Source organism: Dromiciops gliroides, chromosome 5, assembly GCF_019393635.1.
Source record: "Dromiciops gliroides isolate mDroGli1 chromosome 5, mDroGli1.pri, whole genome shotgun sequence".
NCBI classification, from domain to species: domain Eukaryota; kingdom Metazoa; phylum Chordata; class Mammalia; order Microbiotheria; family Microbiotheriidae; genus Dromiciops; species Dromiciops gliroides.
The window spans coordinates 220,311,296-220,337,157 of record NC_057865.1 but is presented as its reverse complement, the minus strand read 5'-3'; the positions used below and the strand labels follow the sequence as shown (position 1 = coordinate 220,337,157).

The 25,862-nt window shown below is 40.1% G+C and overlaps 1 protein-coding gene across 1 annotated transcript in view; it reads right to left on the bottom strand.

Moving 5' to 3' along the window:
* Window positions 1-556: 556 nt before the first annotated feature.
* EIF4B (eukaryotic translation initiation factor 4B) overlaps window positions 557-25,862 on the bottom strand; it is a 40,391-nt gene continuing 15,085 nt past the window's right edge. The window contains 16 exon segments of the mRNA XM_043965982.1: window positions 557-2,704; window positions 3,243-3,315; window positions 3,827-3,937; window positions 4,398-4,457; window positions 4,970-5,091; window positions 5,093-5,160; window positions 5,163-5,185; window positions 6,797-6,901; window positions 7,030-7,154; window positions 7,156-7,283; window positions 13,457-13,630; window positions 13,928-14,041; window positions 18,868-19,008; window positions 19,587-19,641; window positions 21,616-21,732; window positions 23,971-24,179. Of these exon segments, the coding sequence (XP_043821917.1) occupies window positions 2,624-2,704; window positions 3,243-3,315; window positions 3,827-3,937; window positions 4,398-4,457; window positions 4,970-5,091; window positions 5,093-5,160; window positions 5,163-5,185; window positions 6,797-6,901; window positions 7,030-7,154; window positions 7,156-7,283; window positions 13,457-13,630; window positions 13,928-14,041; window positions 18,868-19,008; window positions 19,587-19,641; window positions 21,616-21,732; window positions 23,971-24,179 (1,706 nt within the window). The 3' untranslated portion in view covers window positions 557-2,623.

The window sequence follows — 25,862 nt, the reverse complement described above, 5'->3', positions numbered from 1 at the left end:
CCATTCCCACTTCCAACAAAACAAACTTTGTCAGGACAATTCCCACTCGATCTGATGGAAGGGCGGTGGCTCCTCTGACTTTGTCACACATGGTGTTGCTGGTTGGGACCCTGGATCTTAGCTTTTTACATGCTGACCCACAGAGTCAACCTCTGGTTTCTGTTGCAATTAATGGAGAGGGGAGAAGGTATCCTTTTCTCAAGGATTTGAAGATAAAGATAAAATAAAAACAAGAGACAAAAAAAGTCACGACTATCCTGCCCCTATATCACACACTCTCAAGAACTCCTGGCCCCTCATGTATGACCAAGGGAAATAGCACAGAGGAAATGGGCTGGGACAACCTTGGAAAAGATATACAAGGGCAACACCATGGGAAATGGGCTGAGGCCATCTGAAATGTCCTCAATGAGCATTAAATGAGATGCTGTCTACAGCATCCATTTGCAAATTTTAAAAGAATAGGGTGAACTTTCAATAACTGGGGGTAGGTGCCCACGTACTAAAAATTTATAAGCACTAAGTGTGCAAATAAAAGAATTTCAGCATTAAAAAGGAACTTTAAAGATTAGGTTTATTTGGAGAAAACAAAACAAAACAAAAAACCCGGAAAAAAAAAAAACACCACCAAATCCCACAGCCCAAAGGATGGGGATTTTACATCATAAGACATCTCCCAGGTAGTAAGTCTACAGATTACAAATCATTTTCATAGAAGATATCTTTGTACAAATTTTACATGTCTTCAGGTGCTGGACGCAAGTCAATCCTTGTACCTGGTCTAACAGAGGGAGCAAGAAGGGAAGTGGAGAGAACAGCTTCTTGGATACAACTATTTGGAAGGAGAGTAGAAATGAAGAGGGCAAACCCTACCTTATCAACACCTATGGCAAATGGGTTGTAACTTTTTAAGTCTGGATATGCCTTCTAAATGTCCACTTCCTAGCTAATGGCCAATCCATGCCAATTTCTTGTATTTAGTAATTTATTCAATTTGTCTACCTTTTATTTCCACCTTATAAAATGATTCAATATACCCACTGCTGCAGCCACACAAATACCAGCACAAAAATACCGACTTGGCTGGGCTGGGAATAACCTAAGACTGCCTGGAGAAGAGCTGTGCAAGGGTTAGAGACTGGGATGGCCTCCTCCTCTCAAAGATGCTAATATTTGGGGAAGGGGGAAGAAAGTATCTACACTAAGCTGACCCTTACAAAGTTGCACATAAAATCAAGAACAATGGTCTTTTGTGTTGCAACAGAAACCAATGCCCTGTTGAGTAATTCTCTTACAATCATCATTTATTCTCTCAGGGGAAGATAAAAAGCCACACACTGGTCTAGGCCACATAATAAATCTGAATATTAGTGTGGGATCCCAGTGGAGAGAAGGATAACTCCTAAAAAACAACATCCATCAAGGAATGGAGAAAATGGCTGGGGAAAGGCTACCGCTTTAATAGCCTCTATCAATCCATTCCTTATTCACCTCCTAAGATCACCTCTTCCAGTTTGCTGGTGCTCACAAGGGATCAAGGAAGCTGGGTGCTGGCACAGACCAGGGGTGAGGAACAAGGAGTAGCAAGAGGGGCCAAAAGGGAGCAGTGGGCAGCTCTTTTGCTTTGGAAGAGCAATTCGATTCCTCACCTGACAGCTCCCTGGAATCTGAGGCCCAAGAAATGACTGTTACATGACATAAACAGAAGATGTTAGTGGGAGACGTGCAGAAAAGGGGAGTGGGTAGTAAGGGAAGTACATAAGACTTGAACTGTACTTAAGGCCTGAAAATTCCTAAAATTCAGGATTGCAACAGATTATGGATGAATCTAGAAGTGCCCACACCTACATTCCAAGAAATAATTGCTTATGTCTCCTGGAAATTCTAACCTTTCACTGGTTATCTGGTCCAAAAGGATTTACATCACCCTCAGACCCAGATTTTCCTTCCCACCACATCTGATTGCCAAGTAGTATTTCTTGTCCTCTTGGCACCAACTCCCAACCACCCCCCTTGGGGGGTAAAACTGGACGACACTTCCCTCCATTACTGGCCCCCAACATCTTGGGATTAAATGAGAGGAGGGCTGCAGCCTCCTGGAGACTAAAATAACCTCAGAGACTAGTTATCCTACCTTCAAGGATGGAAGTTTATTCAGATAATGTTTCAGAATTCATAATGCCATAATAAGATAGCAAGAATTAAGAGGGAGAAACCCACCTCTGTCCTTGTATCTGTCCTATTGCCCAACCAGCTTTCAGAAACCAACTCATTAATATCATTAACGTTTCTGCCTAAAAGGAGGACCTAGGCACTAATTATACAGGCAGTTAGTTATGTGGTGCTACTAAAACACACCAAAACTCTTCCTTTAAAAAGCTGTACGTCTCTCCCTCTCTCTTGGCTACACTGTTGGAAATTCTCCAGTTAGTTAATACTTTAAAGGCTGCAGCAGCATGCAAAGAATTTCATTTTGTTTTCCTTTTTTTTCCATAAAAAAAAAAAAAGTTAAGAAAGGTCTCCAGGAGATGGTGAGTTTTATTTGTCTTGTCTGGATAGGTTTGATTTGCTCTCGAATGTTGCAGGTTGGCGAGAGACGGGAGAAAGCACAAGATGTGGAGGTTTATTCGTTGTATTCCTCGCCCTCATTTTCATCTTCACCATCAACAGAGAGAGCTGCGTACTTGCTTGCAGAACTGAATTTCTGTAAAAATCAGAGCAACAGTGTGGGTAAGACACACGATCCTTTCTTATGTAGGGATGATGAGCTTTCTCAGTCACAGCTCACTATCACTGGGCTCATCTTATGAGACAAAATTGGTGAAATTCTCTGCCATTGTATTTTTAAAGGTATTTGTACCCTAGTGAATGGGCCCTGGCTAGTCAGATGGTGCCTGCTAGCCATCTCCTCTTGTGTTTCTGCCTTTTAGGACACTTGTCCATTTGTATCTTTTTTTCTTCTTTTTAATGCTCTTCTCCCCTCTCTCAGAAGGTGGGAAAAGGGATATCTTTTTACATTGCAGAGATAATTAAGCACTTCCTGTTAGTGTTCCTCATTCCTATCCCCATAACACACCCTGCCAATTCCAACAAATTAAAATTAGTTTAAAAAAAATCACTATTTACATTTGTCATGGGTAAGCTAGCACAATTCAAGCAAAGGCATAAGGTCCCAGAGAAGCAGAATTTTCAGGAAGATGACTGCAAACAAAAAACCTTAAGATAAACACATTAACACTCACAGAGGCCGGATTTTCTTCAGGTTTCTTTGGCTCAGATGCAGGTCTTGAGTCTTGATCTTTTCTGCCATCTTTCCTGCAAAGGGAGAGGAAGAAAAAAAAAAAGTACATCCCCTTTAAATACCTGTTCCTTGTGAGATTTCTAATTTGCTAATACAGTGATATCAAATTCAGTAAAAATGTAACTATGGGGGTTCTAGCCCCGGTGGACACTCAACTCTGGCAGATACAGCCCGAGACACCCAACAAGAGGCCACACCTGAACAGGTATGGAATACTGGAGAACACCAAAGATCTGGGTTCATAAGAAGACAAATATCTTGCCCAGGAGTAGAGAGGATCTTCTTGGTGCCTCAGTTTTCTCATCTCCAAGGTAAGAATTGGACTAGATGACCTTCTAACAGTTCTAAATCCTACAGTGCAATAAATGGTTTTTTAAGGTTTGTTTTGGGAATTAGTTTCTCTGCTATGAGGCCATCATGTTTTCCATGTGATCAATCACTGTCTTCCCCCCCCCCCCCATGACAGAAAGGAAACATCTTTCCTCCTGCTGTACACTTGGGGGTCAGGCAGGGAATACAATGTACCTATCAGACTCCTTCCAATGGTCTTTGCTTCCTCCATCCACTGGACACACGGTTAGAGTTCCCACTTTGGCCTTCAGCACACTCACCCCATCTATCTTATTCTCATCTGCTGGAACAGAAAGATACAAAATTACTGAAGAAAAGCAAACACTCACCCCACTCTTTCCAGCTTAGATGAAAGAGAAAAAGTGGTAACACATGGTTTAGAATGGAGGTGGCACAGCTAAATCCGTACTTGAATGGATTGGCCTATAGGCGCCTGCCTTCTCAATCTCTTTAAAAAGAACTATGACGCTTTTAAAGTGACCTTGGCCTTGTGGGTTTTGGCCCTTGAATTTCTGGACTGTGAATGTTCATTTCCTTCCTTTTGTTCCCCCCCCCCCCCCAGACAAATGTTCTACCAGGAAAGGGCAGGGCCCTGGGCTCTCTCAAGAAGGCTTTTCCTGCCCTCTAGTGGCAAGAAGGCATTGACCAGGCCATCCAGAGGGAAAGCTTTAGAGGGGAAAGGGAGTTTTGCCTTCTTTGTAGACTAATGGTTACAGAATCACTTTCAGGGAATATACCTCACCTTTTCATTGAAATATTAGCTGGTCCTTCCTCAGACTGATGGGATGTTACCTTTCCTCCACCACTAGGGAAAAAGAGACATTAACAAGATTTATCAAATAGCCCAAGGAGGCATATGTGGAGAATTTAGACTTTGTTATCAATTACATTTAACATCATGGCACTTAAAAGAAATGGGAACATGGAAGATCTTATAACTAATGTTTTGTCAGGAGCAGCTATGTGACACAGTGCAGAGTGATGGGGCCTGGAGTCAGGAAGACCTGAGTCAAACTGGCCTCAGACTCTTACTAATCTGTCTGACCCTGGTAAAGTCACTTAGTCACTGTGTTTCCTCAAGTATAAAATAGGAATTTGTAACAGCATCTATCTCACAAGGTGCTGTGAGGACCTAATGGGATATTTGTAAGGTGTTCAGTATAGTACTTGGCCCATACTCAGTTCTTAATAAATGCTTGTTTCTCTCCCCATAACCCCTCTTATTGCTAATCTTAAATCTGAGGTATTACAGCATCAATAAAATAGACATCATCAAACCGACCCCAATCCCCCCAGCTGACCAAGTGCCAGACTCGCCTTGTGGGAGACTGCTGCTCTGAAGAGTCTGAGCTCTGGGATCGGGCAGGAGGATTGGAGCTTCGCTTCACCCAAGCGTTTTCCTTTGGCGGGGGCGCAGGCATCACCTTTAAGGAAGCTGATCTGATTTAGAAGGCTGGAAGTTGGAGACTGAGAGTCCTCTTCCTTGTTGAATGTTTCATTGTCTAGGATTTCTCGCTCTCCCTCCTTCGGTGTGTCTGTAGGGACAGTAGGACAATAATGTGTCATCAGAAAGCTAGGGGCTCTTCCCAGTGACTTTGTTTCCTTACATTTTATTAATGACACACCAGGATGATAAATATTTTGTGACCAATTTCAACTGTTTCCTATCACTGTTCCCAAAAATACTGTCATATGTATGACCATGGCAAAGTGCTTTGCTAACAGTAAGGGGCTGATATATAAAGGTCAGCTACTATGATCACTGGCATTCTATTTTTATAGGTTTACTTTAGCTGGGTTGGGTTGAAATGTCATAATTTCCATACTGGCTTGATTACTACCATATCATGTGCAAGATTAAACTAATTTGGGGCAGCTAGGTGGCCACAGTGGATAGAGCACTGGCCCTGAACTCAGGAGACCTGAGTTCAAATCCGGCCTCCAGCACTTACTAGCTGTGTGACCACGGGCAAGTCGCTTAACCCCAATAGCCTCACCCCACCCCTTAAAGATTAAACTAATTTGGAAGACAGGAATTTAAGACATCTCACATATAGTCCCTATTCAGGATGGTTCTATTCTTTCTTCTACCTCCACTGCAATCCCCTTTCCTCCACCTCCCCACCCAGGATTTTCAGAGAGAGAAAATAATCTCCTTAAATTGTAGTAGGGAGCTATAGTTTGTATGGTTTGGCAGGTCTCTTAGAAGGATTAAAAAAATCCAATCTAAAATAAAAATATATAGTTGGAGATAAATTATTTGGATTTTGGGAGGCAAACAGCACGTGTTTCCCACAAGGCCATCAAGATACAATCTTAAAGGGGCAGTTTAGGTGGTTACAGTGGATAAAGCACTGGCCCTGGGTTCAGGAGGACCTGAGTTCAAATCCAGCCTCAGACACGTGACAATTACTCTAGCTGTGTGACCTTGGGCAAGTCACTTAACCCCAACCCCCCCCCCCCAAGATACAATCTTAAAAAGGCAAAAAGAATTCCATGTCAAACATGCAAATCCATGTGAGCAGGCACACAACTGATATGGACCTACCAAACAATTTATAAGGAATATCAACACATTTTGACCTGTAAGACCAGGGTTTTACATCCTAAAAAAGAAGCTATTTCAAATAGTATGCATTTCTAGTAAACTCCTACAATATGTGCAGAAAAAACTGACACACAACTTCAACTCTGAGATATGTGTTCTAAATTCTCAACTATAAAACATTTATATAAAACAATATAGTGGAAAAACTGAAGCACAGCGTAGACCTGGAAAGAAAATACAGTTGATACATTCAGCTTCTCAACAAAAGCTAAAAAATTGAAGAAAAAGATCACCTGCGGGGCAGCTAGGTGGCACAGTGGATAAAGCATCAGCCCTGGATTCAGGAGGACCTGAGTTCAAATCCTGCCTCAGATACATGGCACTTATTAGTTGTGTGACCCTGGGCAAGTCACTAATCCTCATCGCCCCACCAAAGAAAAAAAAGATCATTGCAAATAAGAATCTCCAGTATTTGCTAAAATTAATATTAAAAGAAAGTTCTTTGGATAATCAGTGTGTAAATTTTAGTTCTGCATATATATCATCCCTGTCTGAGCTGGCCATAATAAGGTGTGTTTCCCTCCTCCCCTCCCCATAGCTGGTCTTGACTACTCCTGCTGGATGAAGCTGTATTCCCAGTCTGTGAAGACTCGCTTCCTGTCCTTGACCGTTCCTGAGTTTCCTCACTTCGCCAACTTGGGGTTGTCTATATAAGAGAGAGGAGGGTGAAGAGTAACTACCTCCTGTCTGATGACAGGAGCCTGGACTCTGGGGCCATCTAAGGCAGGTGCAGACGGCTACTCCCCTTGAACAGGGAGCACCCAGCCTCTGCCTCTCCCTCGCCTCTCCCTCACCTCTCCCGGGCCGTCTCTCCAAGCTTCGGCTCCCTCCAGCTGACGCTGCAGTTCTCTTGCTCCTTTGTAGTCGTTCTTCTACTTCTCGTTCCCTGGCAGCGGGTATCCACGGGCTTTGCCCCTCCAAAGATGGAAGCGGCCCGGCTAGACTGGGAGGTGCTGGCTGACCGAATCTTCATCCTTGGTGCACCTCCGGGCTTCAGATTCAGTTTGGGTCTCTGGGGGGGTCCTGAGTAAAGAAAAACCTAGGTCAGGCCTCTCATCATCTCTGCTTACGACAAGCTTTAAACAGACTCTCACAAAAGGCATCTGGCACACCATCTTTAAAAAGACAACAATGGGGCAGCTAGGTGGCGCAGTGGATAGAGCACTAGCCCTGGAGTCAGGAGTACCTGAGTTCAAATCTGGCCTCAGACACGTAACATGTACCAGCTGTGTGACCCTGGGCAAGTCACTTAACCCCAAAAGCCACACCAAAAAAAAAAAAAAAAAAAAAGACAACAATGAACTTTGTAGAAAGTAGGAGCCGTCTTCCACTCAGATCAGCCTGTTTCCCCACATGTAACCCCACCAACCTCTTAAAACTGCTGAACTAGAATCTCTTTTTCCTTCCTCTCCGAGCCAAACCCTATTGAAAAAGCCACTTAGACTTAAGGTCTCCATTTCCTGTCGGCTCCCACTCATTTCTCAAACGTCTGCCATCTGGTTTCCAACCTCATCACAACTAAAACTACCTTTTTCAAGGTCACCAATGATTGATTTCTTCTCCCACTTACCTGATTGCTGCTGCTCAGACTACTTTTCTGGATCTTTATCCACATCTCATCCCACAATGCCCCAAAGCTTTGCTCTGGCCCATCTTCTACACACCTTCCTTTGGATCCTCTTATCACTTCTCACAGGTTTGGGTTTAATGATCACCTCCAGGCTCCTCAAACCAGGTATCTAGCCCTAGTCTCTCTCTGTAGCTCCAATCCTGCTTTGCCTGCCTGTGAGATACCTCCAAACAGAGGCTCCCTGGATATCTCTAAGATATATAAAGGAGGACTCCTTATATTCCCCACCAAACCTACCAAACACCCCCTATTCCTGGTGAAGAAATTGTCACCTTTCTAGTCATCCGGGTTTACAATCTTGGCATCATCCTCAACTCTTCCCTTTCCATCTTCCCTGCATGTCCATTCAATTTTCAAGCCTCACTGATTCTACCAAAGTATCTCCACCCACTATTCCCCATGTGTTGTCTCACATTATAAGAATGTAACTAGAATTTCTCTTCCTGTGGCCATGAACACATAGCCCTCATGACTTCTTTACCTTTTGACTAGAATACTCAGTCTCCTAACTGGCCTCCCCAGCTTCCAAGTCTCCCCTCCTCTGCAGTCTTTCTTTTACAGAGCTACTAAGGCATATACCTGACCATATAACTTCCCTACTCAAGAACCCTAAGTAGTTTCCCTATGGCCTCTAGGATAAAACATAAACTGTCTGTTTTGCCTTATAAAAGAATTTGAGCTGGCCCACCTTTCCAGGTTTATTGCATGTTACTCTTCTCCCTACAAGCTCTTGTTCTAGACAAATGGATTTACTTCCTGTTTCCCAAACTCAGTATGCTATCTTCTACCTCTGGGAAGAGAACAAAAACTGTCCTTTCCACCTCTCCTGCTGAGTCCCTTCAATTTCTCCCAGGCTCAGTTCAGGTGCCATCTCTTATAGAAAGCCATTCCTGGTCCCCTTAATGTGCTCTCTTCTGAAAAGAGGCTGTCAGGGGCCATTTGGCCTCAGACACTTACTAGCTATGTGACCACAGCCAAGCCAACCTGTTTCCTGAACTCTAAAATGGGGCTTGATTATAGCAGCACCTTTCTTTCAGGATTGTTGTGAAAATCAAAATAATGTTTATAAAAGTGCTCTGCAGGGGGGCAGCTAGATGGCGTAGTGGATAAGCACTGGCCCTGGATTCAGGAGTACCTGAGTTCAAATCCGGCCTCAGACACTTACTAGCTGTGTGACCCTTAACCCCAATTGCCTCACCAAAAAACAAAAACAAAACCAAAAAGTGCTCTGCAGAATGCCTGGCACACAGCTGGCTGTCCTTGGCATTGTTCTATTCTACCAGCTCCTCAGTGGCAAAGCCCACTTTTTGTTTTTGTAATCTAGGAGTTCAGCATATAGTAGGTAGGTACTTAAATACTGCCCCCCCCATTCCCTTAATTTAATTGGTTTTCTCTTAATGTCATAAGACTGGCCTAGATTTTTACTGCTTTTATGCAAACATAAAGTCAAAAAACTCCCAAAGCAAGAAAAAAAAAAAGCTACAATGTGTTCTTTGAAAAGATTATTTAGAGACAGAACAGAACATGATTTCGTTTCTGAATATTTAAGTATACAATGTTTGGAATGATATTCTAAATGGATGTTATCTGAACCACACAGTTTACATATTTATGATAGATATTAAGTAGCAACTTCTCAGGCTATATGAATGAATAACCTATCCCAATAAGCTTTTGGAATAATTGTAAAATTAGAGAAGTATGTACATCTATGCAGAAACCATAAAGAGGTCTAGGTTTTGCATGTATCAGAATATTCACAGCTTTACTCTTTATAGTAGTTAAAAATTAGAAAGGAGGGGAGAGAAGAGAGAGGAAGAACATGCCATTAAAACAAAACAAGGGGAAGCTAGGTGGTGCAGTGGATAGAGCACTGGCTCTGGAGTCAGGAGGACCTGAGTTTAAATCCAGTCTCTGACACTTGACACTTACTAGCTGTGTGACCCCAGACAAGTCACTTAACCCCAATAGCCTCACCAAAAAAAACAAAACAAAACACCAGGGATATAGGGATGCAGAGAAACACAGGAAGACTTGCATTAAATGGCAAAGAAAGTGAGTAAGAAGAATTGCAAGGAATCATACTGCAATAGGCAAATGATATAGTCAGTCTGTCCCTTCCCAGTGGAGTGTGGGGATCATGGGGTGGGGTGTCAGAAACAGCCGCTTTCTTAGGCTCTACTTGCCTGAGCTAAGTTTGTCAGAACTTTGGAAAGCTAAGATAGAGTCCTGATGCTGTTGGAGCTTTATACCTACTTAAGAGGGAACCTTAGGATAATTTTTGACCTTCCCTTCTTTCTACCCCACCTAATCAGGGACCTTCTCATCAACTCTACATGGTCTCCCAGGCATCTTCTTTTCACTCCTGGTCAATGCCCTAGAGACCTGTTACTCATTAGTGCTTTTCTTTTTAAAAAAGATGTTTTGGGGGGCGGCTAGGTGGCACAGTGGATAAAGCAATGGCCCTCAGGAGGACCTGAGTTCAAATTCGGCCTCAGACACTTGACACTTACTAGCTGTGTGACCCTGGGCAAGTCACTTAACCCCCATTGCCCCCCCCCAAGTTTTGTTCCCATCCCCATACTTTTTTCTTTTCTTTTCTTTTTAGTGAGGCAATTGGGGTTAAGTGACTTGCCCAGGGTCACACAGCTACTAAGTGTTAAGTGTCTGAGGCAGGATTTGAACTCAGGTACTCCTGCCTCCAGGGCCGGTGCTCTATCCACTGCTCCACCTAGCTGCCCCTATCCCCATACTTCTTGATCAATTTCCCTCCTCCAAAAGAACCCTCCCTTCTGAGGAATAAGACCTTAGAGGCAAAATAAATGAACACTTGATTCCCTTATTACTTCTAATAGCCTCCACCTGTCTTTCCCCTTCCACAAAGCTGCCCAAATAAACAAAGGCAGAAGTCTGCCCCTCCTTTCAGTGGCCTCCCTGCTACCTCTGGGTCCTGGCACATGACAGTCTGGTTCCAACCTGCTTTTCCCTATGTTCTCATGTTCCTCACTTTCATATACAGTCTGTTCTTAGCTGTCTCAAGTCCTTCACATTGTCTCCTACCTCTCTGCACTATGACCAACTATGCTCTATGCTAGAAAGCTCATCCATTCTCTGCTTCTCAAATTGCATCTCCTCTATGGAACTTTCTTTGATCTTCTCAGTTATCACGGCTCCCCCCCCCATTTACATGATTTTATCTTCTTAGTAGATTTTAAGCTTTCTGAAGACTGGAATGCTGCCCTTTGGGATAATTTTTAATCACTAAAGCGTAATGGTGCTTTGTATATTAAATGATTTTGGAAAACTCAACATCAGTCTGGGGATGGGGGAGGAGGAAGCAATCTGAGAGCCTGATGAAGTAGAAGGCTGACACAGAATCAGAGGAACATAACCCCGAATCTTCAATCAAACCCCTACCGTCAGGGCTCTTTCCCTCTGTTGGGAAGCTCAACACCCATGGTTAGTCTTGAACGGGCACAGGGCAACAGTATGACAACACAGGGGGCAGTTTGCTCCCATTTAATATTAAGCCACCTTGAAACAATACTGAAATCCACTGGGGGGTGGGTGGGTGGGGGGTGACGACGAGATCACAAGATAATCCCATAACTATGGAAAGTACCTAAGCCAATATCTTATATGTTGTACTGTCAGGTCAGGTCCTTTTCTTTCACAGATTGAAGAGAATACTTCTAGTTTTCCAAAATTCATTCAATTTATGTCTTTAATCAGACCTTCAAACATTTATTTTATAATCAATGAGTCTTATTTTTGGGTAAGGGAAGGAATACTTCTGAAAGCTTCTACTAGTCTTAGAGGAAGAGAGATACATATTCCTCCAACTCATCCTTCTAAAGACTTTTCTATTCCAAAAAGGTAAGCAAAAATGTGTTTAGTATACATTATTAATTTTAGATATAGCAAACTTAGGAGGCATTTTAGTACCTACCCATATGTCAATACTATACAATCAGACCTTTAGAATGATAGCAGAGTGAGAATCACTTGGGGCAAACAATTTTGACATAGCTTCATGTTTGTCAATAGTGTGTGCTTCTATTGTCATCTGGGTTACTCTGACCTAGGCCAGATGAAACTGGATTGAACTGGTCCCCCCATTTTTAGTTAGTTCTCTTTCAGTTGTAATGGCTTTCCCCACATTACTCTCTCTTACTAAATTTTACAATTTGTAATTTTAAAGAATGAATATTCCTTTATTACCGTCAAGAAAACTCCATGGCTGGAGCTCTTAAAGAGAACATTTTAATGGCAAGGGTTAGTTGATGTGGGGAAGTCAAGAATTATAAAGTTCATTCAAAAGCCCACAATGAAGCAGAATAAGTTGCATGGGAAGCACAAAGAAAAATGTGGAAAACAAAATTCGGGCATTGGACTGTGAAATATTTCCCAAATATTTGGGGGGGGGGGGTGGGTTATGAGTGAGTGATGAATTCTAGCAAAAACACTAAGATAATGCAAAGCACAATTATTTTGCATTTATAGAAATTGCCGAATGGAGATGGAATACTGAAACATTATTCTACATTTCAGAGAGACAAAGAAGTTTACCTAAGAAACAGAGATAAACATGGCCTAAAAACTCCACTGAATGAAACTCCATTGAAAAAACTATAGTCTATTTGACTTAGTTGATGAATAAACTCAGACCCAAAAAGGTTAATGACCTCCCCAGTTATACAGAAGACCTCTTCCGACAGTGCAGCTTCCTAATGTGTATAATACATTGATGACCATTTCTTAGGCTTTTCTGATCATAGTATTTGTCTAAATTAACTTTGATTAGGAATGTACTTCATAACGTTTGATGGGTAGGATAAAGTTTAAGATAAATGTAAGAGGGACAGCTAGGTGGTCCAGTGGATAAAGTACTGGCCCTGCATTCAGGAGGACCTGAGTTCAAATCCGGCCTCAGACACTTGACACTAACTGTGTGACCGTGGGCAAGTCACTTAACCCTCATTCCCCCCTCCACCCCCCATAAATGTAAGAAAACCTATTTGTGTCTAATGGTAGTCGTCTTTTCTAGGGTGGGGAAGGAGGGGAAAAGAACAAAAGAAAACTTAGAAGGAAGCACAGAAAAGGAGGGTAGCTTTGAAAACGATGTGTATTTATTAGGTTGTTTTTTTTTTTTAAAGTAAATACTGAAATGGAGATCCATGGTTTTATAAGGAATCTTTTTTATGTTGTGCTGTGTACATGGACTTTTTTTTGTCCTTTTGCATTTAGGTTCAAAATTAAAAAAAAAAAGATTAATGTAAGAATGTAACACAATTACAATTTAGTATTTTGAGTACTTTCTCTGTACAAAAGACACACTAAGTTTTTTCCTCTGGGAAAACACAATCTACTTTATGATACTTTCCCCAAGAATACACTCTGAGAAAAATTAGTAAACTGTTGGTCTTAAGGTTTTTGCTTTGTTTCCAAAGGATTCTTCTGACTCAACATGAATTCACAAAAAAAGATATTTCCACATCATTAATTTTCTAATAATTGAAGTTTCCTTAGCTGCCTTACCCTGAAGAAAGTAAAAAGAGTAAATTACCTCTGTCTTCACGCCTAAAATCATCCCGGCTGTAATCATCTCTCGAGTTCCATGACCGATCATCTCGTCTTTCGTATCTGTCTTCATAGCGATCTCCTCCTCCTCTGTAATCATCATCTCGACGGTACCCACTACCAAATGCTCTTCTGCCACTGCCTATCCTAGAATCAAAACCTGCGGGACAAGAGGATAGTACTGACAAAAAGATACAATTGTCCTAAAATGAGAATTACTGTTAGTGGAAAAGGCAAAAAGATACCTGGGAAAATAAATAAAGCTGAAGAACTCTTCAATAAGATCACAAAGTAAGCTTGCAATGTTCTATACAAACCCTACGTGTATTGGCACAAAGTTTTAAGTCACCAGAAATTAGATCCATTAAAAAGATTAATTCCCTCCCTTCCTACAGGGTAACACCTTTTATTTCCTTCTATTCTACTCCTTCATGGGCAATCTAACAGAACTACATACCTCTATCATAGTCTCTGCTGCCCCTGTCATCGTATCGATCGCGGCCTCCGTATCGGTCCATATCTCGTCGTGGACCATCGCGGTACCGGTCTGAATCATAACGATCACGATACTCTAGGAAGAAACATGCAGGTAACAAGACTGATGACAGGACTCAGTACCTTTGGATCATTTAGATGCTATTACTACTAAGCGGGAGCTCTGGAGTCTTATCCTAAAACATTAACACAATTTTGCCTAATACTGAGCTAAATAAAATAAAAATAAATCTATATTCAATACTTGTGTGCAAAGCACTGAATTCTGAAGATACATGAAGCTAAATAAGTTATGGGGGCTTGCTTTCAAGAAGTTTATAATCAAACGATGAAAATGCTATGTTATAATAAACACAAATTAGATAATTGTGAAAGAGGTGGCATTTAACTTGTGCTTTAAAGAATGGGAAGGATTTCAACAGGCAGAGACTGGGGTAAAGGATGGATGTTGCAGGTGTGATCAGAAGGACAAGAAGTGGAAAAGGACATTTGTGGAGCAGTTGAGTAATTCAGTCTAATTTGAGCACTGTGAACAGTGGTTAATAACAACACCAGGTCAAACATGGCATTAAAGAGGTAGATCTGACCAGATTACAATCCTTGCATACCAAGATAACTCACTATGGGAATGCCCTGAAGATTGAGATAGTAATGTCATCAGGTCCAGAAATTAGGGAGATTATTCTAGCAAGAGAACACAGAGCTAAGTGAAGAGAGATGGATGAAAAGCTACTCCAGTCTAGGTAAGAAGCAATAAGGATCTAAAGCCTGGGTGGTTGGCAGCTAGAATGGAGAGGCATGGACAGAAATATTAGAAAGAGGAAATAAAAATTAGAGTAAGACTAAGGCTTTATGAACAAGGAGTTCTCAAAAGAATTAAAAACTAGTAACTACATTAAAGAATGTTCCAAATCAGTAGTAAGAACAATACAAATTTTTCCTAAGTAATGTATGTGATGCTTGCTGCTTTATAATATAGTTTGGTAAAAACTGCTGGGAAAACTGTAAAGCAGTCTGGCTTATACCATATTCAACAATACATTCAAAAAAGATGGGACTTTAAAGTTCATCCAACAAAAAAATTAGATAAGCAAATCATATATTTTTCATAGCCATGAATAGAAATATTCTTATCCAAAGAATAGAAGCAATTATGAAAGATAAAATGGATATATCTTTGATTACATGAAACTGAAAAGTTTCTGCAAAAAATAGTATTCAGGAAGTGGTCAAAAAGGAAAAAAACATTTGTATCAATTTTTTTTAGATAAAGATATACACACAAGCACATAGCCAGTATCCAAAAGCTGTTCCCCAATCAATAGGTGGTCAAAGGATATGAGCAATTTTAGAAAGAATTGAAAACTATTAACCACAAGAAAGAATGCTCCAAATCACTAATGATAAAAGAAATACAAATCAAAACAACTATAAGGTTTCACCTCACATACAAACAAACTGGCAAAGATGACAAAAGATGGAACTAGTTTGGTGGGAAAAGTTGTAGAAAGATAGGCACACTAGTGTATTTTGAGGCGAGCTGTGAAGCAGTACAACCATTTTGGAAAGCAATTTGTAAGAATACAAAACAAAGGGGACTACCCTTTGACCTAGAGATTCTACTCCTTTGGTCTATAACCCAAGGAGGTCACTGACAAAAAAGGATCCACATGTACCAAAATATTTATAGCAGTACTTTTTATGATAGTGGAGAATTAGAAACAAAGCAGATATCTACTGATTAGGAAATTGAACACATTTAAAAAAATGAACATAATGGTTTATTACTGTGCTATAAGAAATGGTGAATATTAATTAGAGAAGCATAGAAAGCTCTACACAAACTGATGCAGAAGTAAGCGGATCCAAGATAACAACATACACAAAGATCAACATCAATTTAAATGAAGAACCACCATTAAAAAATTAAAAGCAAATGTTACAAAACTATTAAGAACAATTACGACTGCAAAGAAGAGATATAAGAGACCACTCTCTTTTCTTCCCCTTTGCATACTTGGAGCATCCAAGACTATGGCATGCTGCACATATTTTTAGACTTTTTACCAATTGGTTTTGCTCATGTTTTTCTCTTTCCTAACTATTCTGGAAAGCAATTTGGAATTACTATAAATAAAGCAAGTAAAATGGTGCAAACCTTTTGACCTAGAGATTTTAATAATACCTCAAATGGGTCACTGACCCCCCTCAAAAGGAAGAGGTTCCATATACACCAAAATATATATATAGCACAACTTTTCACAACAGTAAAGAAATAAAAAAGTGGATGTCATTTGGGGAATAGCTAAACAATTTGTGGTACTCATGTAATCAAAGAATACTGTTTTATAATGAATATAGAAGCATGGAAAGAATTACATGAACTGATACAAAGCAAAATAAGCAGAGTCAGGAAAATAGTACACATAACTGCAAAATATAAAATGGAAAAAACCCTCCACTATACAACCAATGAAAACTGAATGTTTCTAAAGCATAAATAAGCCTGCCCTCAAAAGAGAGCTATGAGATGATAACTTATCTCTGCAGAGATGGGAGATATAATGTATTTATGTTTTTTGCTGCCTTTTCTTTTTTTTAAAGACTTGTTATAAGGGATAGGAGAGGAGATAACTACAGGTGTGTATCTAAGCAATGTCAAAAAAGAAAATCAATAAAAGCTATCATTTTAAACAAATGAAATGGAGAGGTAGTTTTGGGAAGAAGTACATGAATCCTGCTTTGGACTTATTAAATTTCAGGTATTGGTAGGAATTACAGTTGGAACTGTCCAGGAGATAGCCAGAAATAAGGATCTAGAAAATATATTTCTGAGTCATTTGTATCAATGGGACAGTTGAAAGCTCATCAAAAGGAAATATAGAGACATGGAAAGGCAGGCAAGGACAGATACTTGAACATCTACCTATATTTCATAGAAGGGACCTTATTGACCAGAAAACGAGCATTGAGTAAAACTTGAAGCAATACAGAAATGTGAATCAATTATTAATACTTTTAAGCACTGATGATCTCAATTATTGTTGTGTAACCTAAAGTATAACCTTACATTCATCCAGTAAGTAAAGATGATAGCTAAAACATATGAAAACTCATTGTTGGAGGCTGTGGAAGACCGACACGCTAATTCACTGCTGGGAGAATCGTGATTTGGTTCAGCAGCTTTGGAAAACAATCTGGAATTATGCAAGACAAAATTTTAAACTTCACATCCTTTGATTCAGAAATTTGACTACTGGAACTACACTAACAACAGAAAGAAAAAACCCATTCATACAAAAATGTTCACAGCAGCATCATTTGTGATTTTCTAAAAACGTGTTCAATGTTTAGAGAATGGCTGAATAAATTGTAGTAAGTAAGTACTGTAATGGAACCTTCACTATGCTAAAAGGAAGATAGCTATGAAGAATTTATTGAAATATGGAAAGATTTTTATGAGGTGATGCTGAGTGAAGAAAGCAAAGTTAAAGAATACACATGATGACTACAACAATATAAATCACATGAACAAAATAGGTCAAATAAATATAACTGTCAAAGCCAAGAGCCTACTGCTAAAATCAAGAGATACACCCCTCCCCTTTTGCCAATCATGGAAAATTTATTTTTAAGGAAATGTATTTCATATGATATATTATGTAAAACCAAAATGTATCAATACTATTTTTTGTAAAAAATGTTTGTGCAATTGTAAGAATGCAGAGACAACACGAACTTCATTTACGCTGATATTTTGGTGCTAATTTTCCAGTAAAACTGAATTAAAAAAACCAGGTGCCAACAGTGTCAAATTCTTGCAGGGAAGTGAAGGAAAGAGAAAGACACCGAATTTGGCACTTAAGAGGTCCACTGGTAACCACAGAGTAAGAGTGTAAGAGTGGTGAAGACTGGAAACTAAAGGATAGGTGGGACACACTATGCATTGTGAACAGGACTATTCTTGATAAAAGTCTAGCAAACGAAAGGAAATGACATAAGAAAATCATTTCAGGAGTAGCAGGGTCAAATGAAGGGTTGGTTTTTAGTTTGTAGACAGGAAGACCAAGTTGGTACGGAAGAAAGAGTGCTGACTCAGAGGATTTGGGTTTGAATCCTGGGCTCTGGAATCACTACCTCAAAGTACTCCATTTTTATGATTACTTATTTCATCGTGACATCTCTGAAACCACATCTACTCATTTAAAGATTACACATAACAGAGTAGACCAACACCAACTCCACATAGCCTTGGTACATTCACCACACCAGGGCACATCCTTCCTAAAAATGTTCAGAACCAGATAACACCATTCTCCTTTCCCACTGGCCAATTTCAAGGCTTCAGATAAAGTTCCTCAGTGAAATTTTATCTTTCTGTACACTAAGTCCTATTTCTTTACCCCTGCCTAAAACAAATCATATTAATGACAGATGTTAAGATATAGAAGTTCAGATGAATGGACCCTTTCTCTTCAGAATGTTATTAAACACGTAAACTATGTAGGATTATAAAAGAAACCAATGATATTGACATATTATGAAAGAATTTTTTTAAAAACAGGCACAAGGATCCCCCTATACTAGAAACATTTTTTAGAAAAGGCTTCACTTTATGATGATGTTCCTCTAAGTGGTGTGCACGAAGCAACTTAAGGGTATATTAACTCCTCTTTCTTTATCTTTTCCAGGTTTCACTTCACCTCCCCCTCTACAATCATCATACCTGAATACCTTTCAAGGCCCAATCACAACCCTTGATTCCCATCAGCCCCAGCTGCATTGAGGTAAGGCTATATTACAGAATTTTAAATATTTGGGGAAATGTTACTATGGGATACAGTTACACTTCTAAATAGGTCTCTGATTTGCAAAAGGTGACTTGTTAGAATACGAACTTACTGTCTCCAAAGCTATCATCACCCCTTCGAGGAGGGTAAGTCATCAAAGTTGTCCGTGGCAGGCGAGCCCTCCAGTCTGTGTCAGTTTTGTCAGAGTCCCGATTTCGATCCCGATCACGGCCAAAGGAACGATCATCTCGGTCTAAAGAAGGTAAACAACCAAGGAAATTGTTAATTATTACAGTCCAGAAAGAATAGATATCTGTCTCTTAGTGCTCAAATGTCATCCCCCCTCTCCCATTATATTTATTACCTGAGCCATCTACCTATACAGAGCTGCACTAAATTTCTGGGATGCTAGGGAGAACAGGGCTGGTGGAGTCTAGCGAGCATGAAGCTCTAATATGGTGGCACAGTACTGGGCCTAAAGTAGACTTGAGTTAATTCAACTTCAGGCACTTAATTAGAGCTCTGTGCCACTGGGTAAATCATGTAATATGTCTGACTCAGTTTACTCAAGTGTAAAATGGGATAAAAATGTTCATTCCTGGTGGCCACACCATATCCCTCCCCACATTATGTGCAATGTTAACATCTTCCTCCCCAAAGCCTTGCCTATCTATTCTTTAACACAATTCAGTTATCTAGTCCTCATAACATTTATTCTAACTTTAGCTGGATAATAAGGATCCTTTTATTCAAAACCTTTGGGGAACTAATAGCACCTTAGTTGTGATCCCTGGTCCATGACAAATCATGAGTTTCTTCACTGGCTCTTACCTTTATCCTGTGCTTGATCCGCAACATCCACTCGTATTCTTCTGTTGCCTATAGACTGAGAGCACACAACTATATTAACCAATGTTTCACACTGGAATACAGAACTCCTAAGAGAGACCTGCAGTCAAGGTTCCTTAAATGCTGGCGCTAGCCTCAACATGAAAAAGTCCAGGTAACTCCTACCCAGATTTCTCAGAACTACAGAATTCTCTAAAAGACAACAACAAAAAAAACTGGGACCCTCTCCTTGAGAATTACAATAAGTTGAGCTGTGTTCAGACACAGAAAAATTAAAAAAATAAGAAACTAAAACAAAACTGCACACCATCAAGCAACACGGTTTTTAAAATTCTAAATGGGAATTAAATAAAATTAATTTCCTCCCCCACAAGGAGAGCACTCATAAACATATTACAGTGGCTATTCAGGTTCCTTCTCACACCACTGTTTGGAGCTCTTCTAGTATAAGCTTATAATACTTTAACCTGAAAATGGGACAAATTAAGGGAAGAAACAAATTTTGATTTAAAGCTCTTGTTGAGAGGCATACACCTACCAAATCTTGTTATTGAAAATATCACTCAATGAGTCTGCTTGACAAAAAACATTTCTAAGCCTAAACTTATAGCTCTTTTAACCCTTTTTCTGGCACGGAAGAATAGAAAATCAGGTTTAAGAAACCGTAATCTTGCCAAAAAATCTAATCAGGTTCTTTCCTGGAGACCTCTTCTACTAAGTTAACTAGCAAATTTTACAAGTATGTTAGATGTGTTCCTAGAAAGTAACTTCACTGTTATAAGCCCACATTTCCTCCCAACAGATTATGTCCCATGCTGGATTTCTAAGTTCTATCCCTCTATTATTCTTTTTTTTTTTTTTGTGAGGCAATTGGGGTTAAGTGACTTGCCCAGGGTCACACAGTTAATAAGTGTTAAGTGTCTGAGGCTGGATTTGACCTCGGGTCCTCCTGACTCCAGGGCCAGTGCTTTATCCACTGTGCCACCTAGCTGCCCCTTCCCTCTATTCTTAATACAGGGGGAGGAACCTTTATCCAGGAGAGAAGTTTTAAGTGGGAAATATTGTTTCCACTAGCACTAACTAGGTTTTTTCTAGCTTAACCTTATCAATGAGGCCTCACTTTAATTTTTGAGAATTCTCTCTACTTTCTTGTTTAACAGAGAGGGTCATTCAGCTTCTGCTTAAACACCTCCTAGGACAGTGAACTCCACTAACTTACCCAAGGTAACCCAAACCATTAAAAAAAAAAATTTAACTGCTTGGCAAACTGAACTCTGCCCATCTATCTTCCACCTGTTAGTTCTAGCTCTACTCTTAGAGTCAAGTAAAACAAATGAAAATCTGCTTCCACAGGACAATTCTTCCCTCCCAACTGGCATGAAGAAAATGGCTTTGTTAATTACCATTCAGTTAAAATGTCTAAAAGTGTCACTAAACCCTGTTCTTAAAGTGAGACCACCTCTACTGAAACATTTAAGTGAGGAATATGTTCCTTTAGTCCCAAATCAAACTGGAATTTGTAAGCCTGGTTTATTGCTTGGTGATAACAAAACCTTTTGAGAACAAGAAGGAAGGGGCCATTTGCACAAAACTGCTTCTGACAGTGACCCTGCTTGATGTGAAATTCTATTAAGAAAAGAAAAAGGGGGCGGCTAGGTGGTGCAGTGGATAGAGCACCAGCCCTGGATTCAAGAGTACCTGAGTTCAAATCTGGCCTCAGACACTTTACACACTTACTAGCTGTGTGACCCTGGGCAAGTCACTTAACCCCAATTGCCTCACCAAAAACAAGAAAAAAAAAAAAAAAGACTTACTAGGGTGAAACAGGTTTCCTTAATTCCCCTGGCAAGTCCCACAGTATTGAGCCTGTGGGATTGAACAGGCCTGGCTTTTCTTCATAGTTGAAAGACATTGCCAGTCTCAGGGAGAGGGTGCCCAGTTTCCAGTAGCATCTCAGGCTGCCAGCAGATAGGTCCCTTGGGAGTAAGCAACACCTCCTCTGGTCACTCACCTCTTCATTCAGGCTCAAAGCGCTGAGCAGTGAGTCCAAGTCCTCAAACTCGGCGTAACCAAAACCTTTCAACCTTTCTGGATTGCTGGGTTCCCGTGGCAAACGTACTGCACTGATCTAGTAGAAGAAACAAAACCAGCATCTTCACTTAGAGACATAGTTCTTTCCCCTCCTTTCAATGAGCTTAGCTAACCTTATCAAAGTAGGAATGATACCTCTACTTTTTGTTGTACCATCCCAGTATTTCTGGGAAGAGACATGATGGGAAGGACAGGTCATTTGAACTGATCACTAAGTGGTTTAATACAAAGATCATCAAGTGCTTATTAAATACCCACCATGGGTCAGAAACTGCTCTGGGGGGCACAAAGACAAAAATGAAACACCCTCAGCATTCAAAAGCTTGAGGGATGGGTGATGCTGATGTTATAAGAATAGGGACATAGAACAAAGGAACAGAACGAAGACCTATTTCTGCCAACCATACATCTGTCATTTGAGTTAAATGTTATGAACAGTCAAAGGACAACTTGTAATTCTGAATTTGCTGACAAGAATTGTATAAGCCACTGAATTTGCAGCCAATCCTATTTGACCCTTCCCCATCTTTGACTTCCTTTTATCTCTAGGATTCAACATGAACTCCTCTTATTTGACATTGCTTTTTACAACCTGGCCTTTCTCTCTAGCCTTATGATCAGTTACTTCTCTCCATGCCCTCTGGTCCAGTCACACTTTTTCGCTTATCCTGTGACACCAGCCTCCGCTTCTTTTTGTGGCTTTGTACTAGCAACCCTACATGCCACGTTCCCTCTCTTCATCTCTACCTCCTGGGATTTCAGTTTTCCTTCAAGTGCCAACTCAAGTACCTCCCCCTCCTTTTTCACAAGGTGATCCTCCAGTTGCCTCCCCATTAGAATTTAAACTTCAGGCAGAGATTACTTCATCTGTGGCTAGATCCCTGGTGCTTGACACAGTAAGTGCTTAATAATTAATAACTATATCAAACAATCCCTTAATCTGAACCTGAACATACACTTAGTTCAACAAATCAATTCTCCCATTCAAATATCCAAACACCTACTATAAGCATGACAATTTGCCCTGTTCCAGGTATTAATGTGGCGGTACAGAAACCTAATTTGGTATTTACTTCAGTAAACAAAAATGTGAATCTCATAGATGTTTTTTCCTTTCGTCCACAAATCATAGAGTATATTTCACATTTATGGCTCAATGGGATATTCTGAAATATACACCTTATCCACATCTTTTATCTGCTGTTTTTGTCCCCTGGAATCCACTGTTTGTCTGAACCTAGTAGCCATCTCTTGGAGATGTTTTGATGACTATTGAACAGTCCCCTAATTAGGATGTGCCCAAAGCCTAAGTCATCTTCAAAGTCTACTTAAGCACCTACTTTCTTCACAAGAAAACACAACTCACCCTTAAGTATGACAGTCACAAGAGGAATTGAAATAACATCCTGCTATATGACAAGGGAAGAGCTGACTTTCACTAGCAGACTAATGTTTTCTTTTGAGGATGTGCTTGGCTGACACCCATGTTCTAGTCTATTGTTCCCCTTCCAAATGAACTAAGAATGAAATTTCCAAAAGCCATAGAAAATTAATCAAAAACTTAGGAACAAATACCCAGCTCCATTAATTCAATTGCCAAAAGACCCTAGGTATCTCTTTAAGATAATAGGAAAACTATCTCTGACATCACAAGGGGCTTATAACCTCAAAGAGTTAAGTCAGGGGAGAAAAAACAGAAGTGGTGGTTTCTCTATGAAATCCCAATCTATTTCAGCACTGAAGTCAACATTTAGATCAATTTGCAAAATCGGAAATTTTCGGTTAGACTTCTTAATGGTATGTGTATTATGCAGAGCTGTAGAAACAAAGTTTTGTGGGTTTTTTTTTTTTTAACCAATCCCATTCAATTTATCCTATATATTTGCTAAGACACAAAAGTGAAATCAGTAAATCAGATTCTGGCTAACAAATATAAGAAATTTTCCAACTGATATTTCTTCTTTAACCAAGTCTTAAAGTTTCAACAATTTAAAGTGCTATTCACCATTCCATTTAGAACCAAGAGGAACACCTTAACATTGATTTTTGTATCCACTGAATGGAAAAACCATCATGAATATGCATAGCTCCTTGTGAAATGAAAGTTCAAGTTGTCTACCACCAAAGATCCATTTCTTGAGCTACTAAGACCCACACACAAAGGAAAAGAATCTGGAGCTCCTAAAGCACCACAATGCTGGATGCATCAGGTCTGAAAAAGAAAGCATTATACATGCTAGCCAAACTGCTGAAAATGTTTTTTAAAATGACATACATTCAATCCTCTAAAGAACTCCTTGATGGAATCCTCTGTCACATCGTAGGGCAGGTTCCCTAGAAAAGCAGTGTAGGGTGGCGACTTGGGAAGGCGGCTCCGATCAATATTGGGTTCCCGAGCAGCCCGTGGAGCAGTGGGCAGGATGGAACGGTCAATAGGAGGTGCCCTGTACATGTCGTCGTCATTACTATGCCAAGTGGTGGAAACTAGAAGACAAAAGTGGTTTCCATAGAATCAAAAGATGAAGCCCAGCTCCCACCCTACTAATGTTTCCAGATCTAAGAACACCAAATGTAATTATTAAAATCACCAGGGTCCAAAGAGAGCCAATAAAATGACCATAACAAGACAAATAAAAATGCACAAATATTTCTTAAAATGCCATTCAATCTGAAGTGATTTGTTGTTTCTAAGCCTGTTCCTTATGGTATAAATGAAGTCTATAAGATCCTTCATGGTTTGGACCCTACTTATCTGAGAAATACTCCTCTTACTCCTACTGACAAAGCACCAACTCCACCTCAATTCTATGGCACCTTAAGGGACAGACCTCTGGAAACTCTGAGGTATGAAGTTCTTTTAAGGTATATGTGTAAAACAATTTTCTGAGACTGCTGATGAGGCTTCATATGTAAAAAGCTTCCAATCAGACTATTGCTATTATACAGAAAAAGGCATGAATAGGTCAGCAGAAAGCATTGTTTCACTAGCTGGCTGTCCCTTTCCACAAGGATGACTTGGGAAGGGTCTTCCTGTTCCTACTCCCAACCAAGAGGTATCTTCTTCCAGCTCCTACTGCTTTATGCCCCCAACACCTAGCCAAATCTTCAATTCAAAGACCTGCCCAAACCTTTCTCCTGGGACAAAGTTTGCCCCCACAAGATGGCAGGCTTTCACTATGCCAAGTAAGAAGGATGATACTGACCAGTCAGATTTTGCTGCATTTTTATCGACTGAAGCTTTTTCTCTATTCAGTTTATTGGTTGCATTTTATTTTATTTTTTGGCAGGGCAATGGGGGTTAAGTGACTTGCCCAGGGTCACACAGCTAGTAAGTGTCAAGTGTCTGAGGCCAGATTTGAACTCAGGTACTCCTGAATCCAGGGCTGGTGCTTTATCCACTGCGCCACCTAGCTGCCCCGCTTATTTTTTACCAAATGTCATATTAAGAGAAAATATGGGCGAAAAAAGGCTAATTTGCCAAATAACAATCAAATCAGAGGTGAGTAGAAAATATGATAAATTAAACCATTGCAAGTGGTATATGGCATCAAAATCAAAGGAGATAAAAATTCTACTCATCAGAGTAAGCCTTCATTTAGAATATACTGTGGAGTTATGAGATATCATCACCAACAAACATGAGTATATTCAAGAGGGTGGATGATTGAGATTACTGTTAAGTCACATTTTATATATCAAATACATTCGTTTCTAAAGTGCTTTTACATAGTGTTATTTAACCCTCATAACTACTTCGCAATTACCGTTCCCCTTTTAAAGTAAAGGAAATGGAAATTAAGAAGTTAAATGATCTGAGGCCATATGATTTAAGGGACTAATCCTAGGCTAGGTCCTTTTTTCAACTATATTGAACCAGCACTTTACATGAAAAAGAATCAGAGGGCCAGGACAGCTTTCAAAAAATATAAAAGGCTGTCATTCAAGTCATGTGCAGATTTGGGTTCAATACAGAGTACTTGCAAGACAATAAGCTCCCTAACTACTAGGAGAGGTCACTTGCTAGAGTGACCTCTAGAGTTTGGTACTTGCTAGCTGTAAGGGGCTAAAATTCTAGCTTGTCTGTCTAAATGAGTGGATGCCAATAAATTATAAGCTTTAGCAAGAGTTAGACTTTTTTTTTTAAAGTGAGGCAGTTGGGGTTAAGTG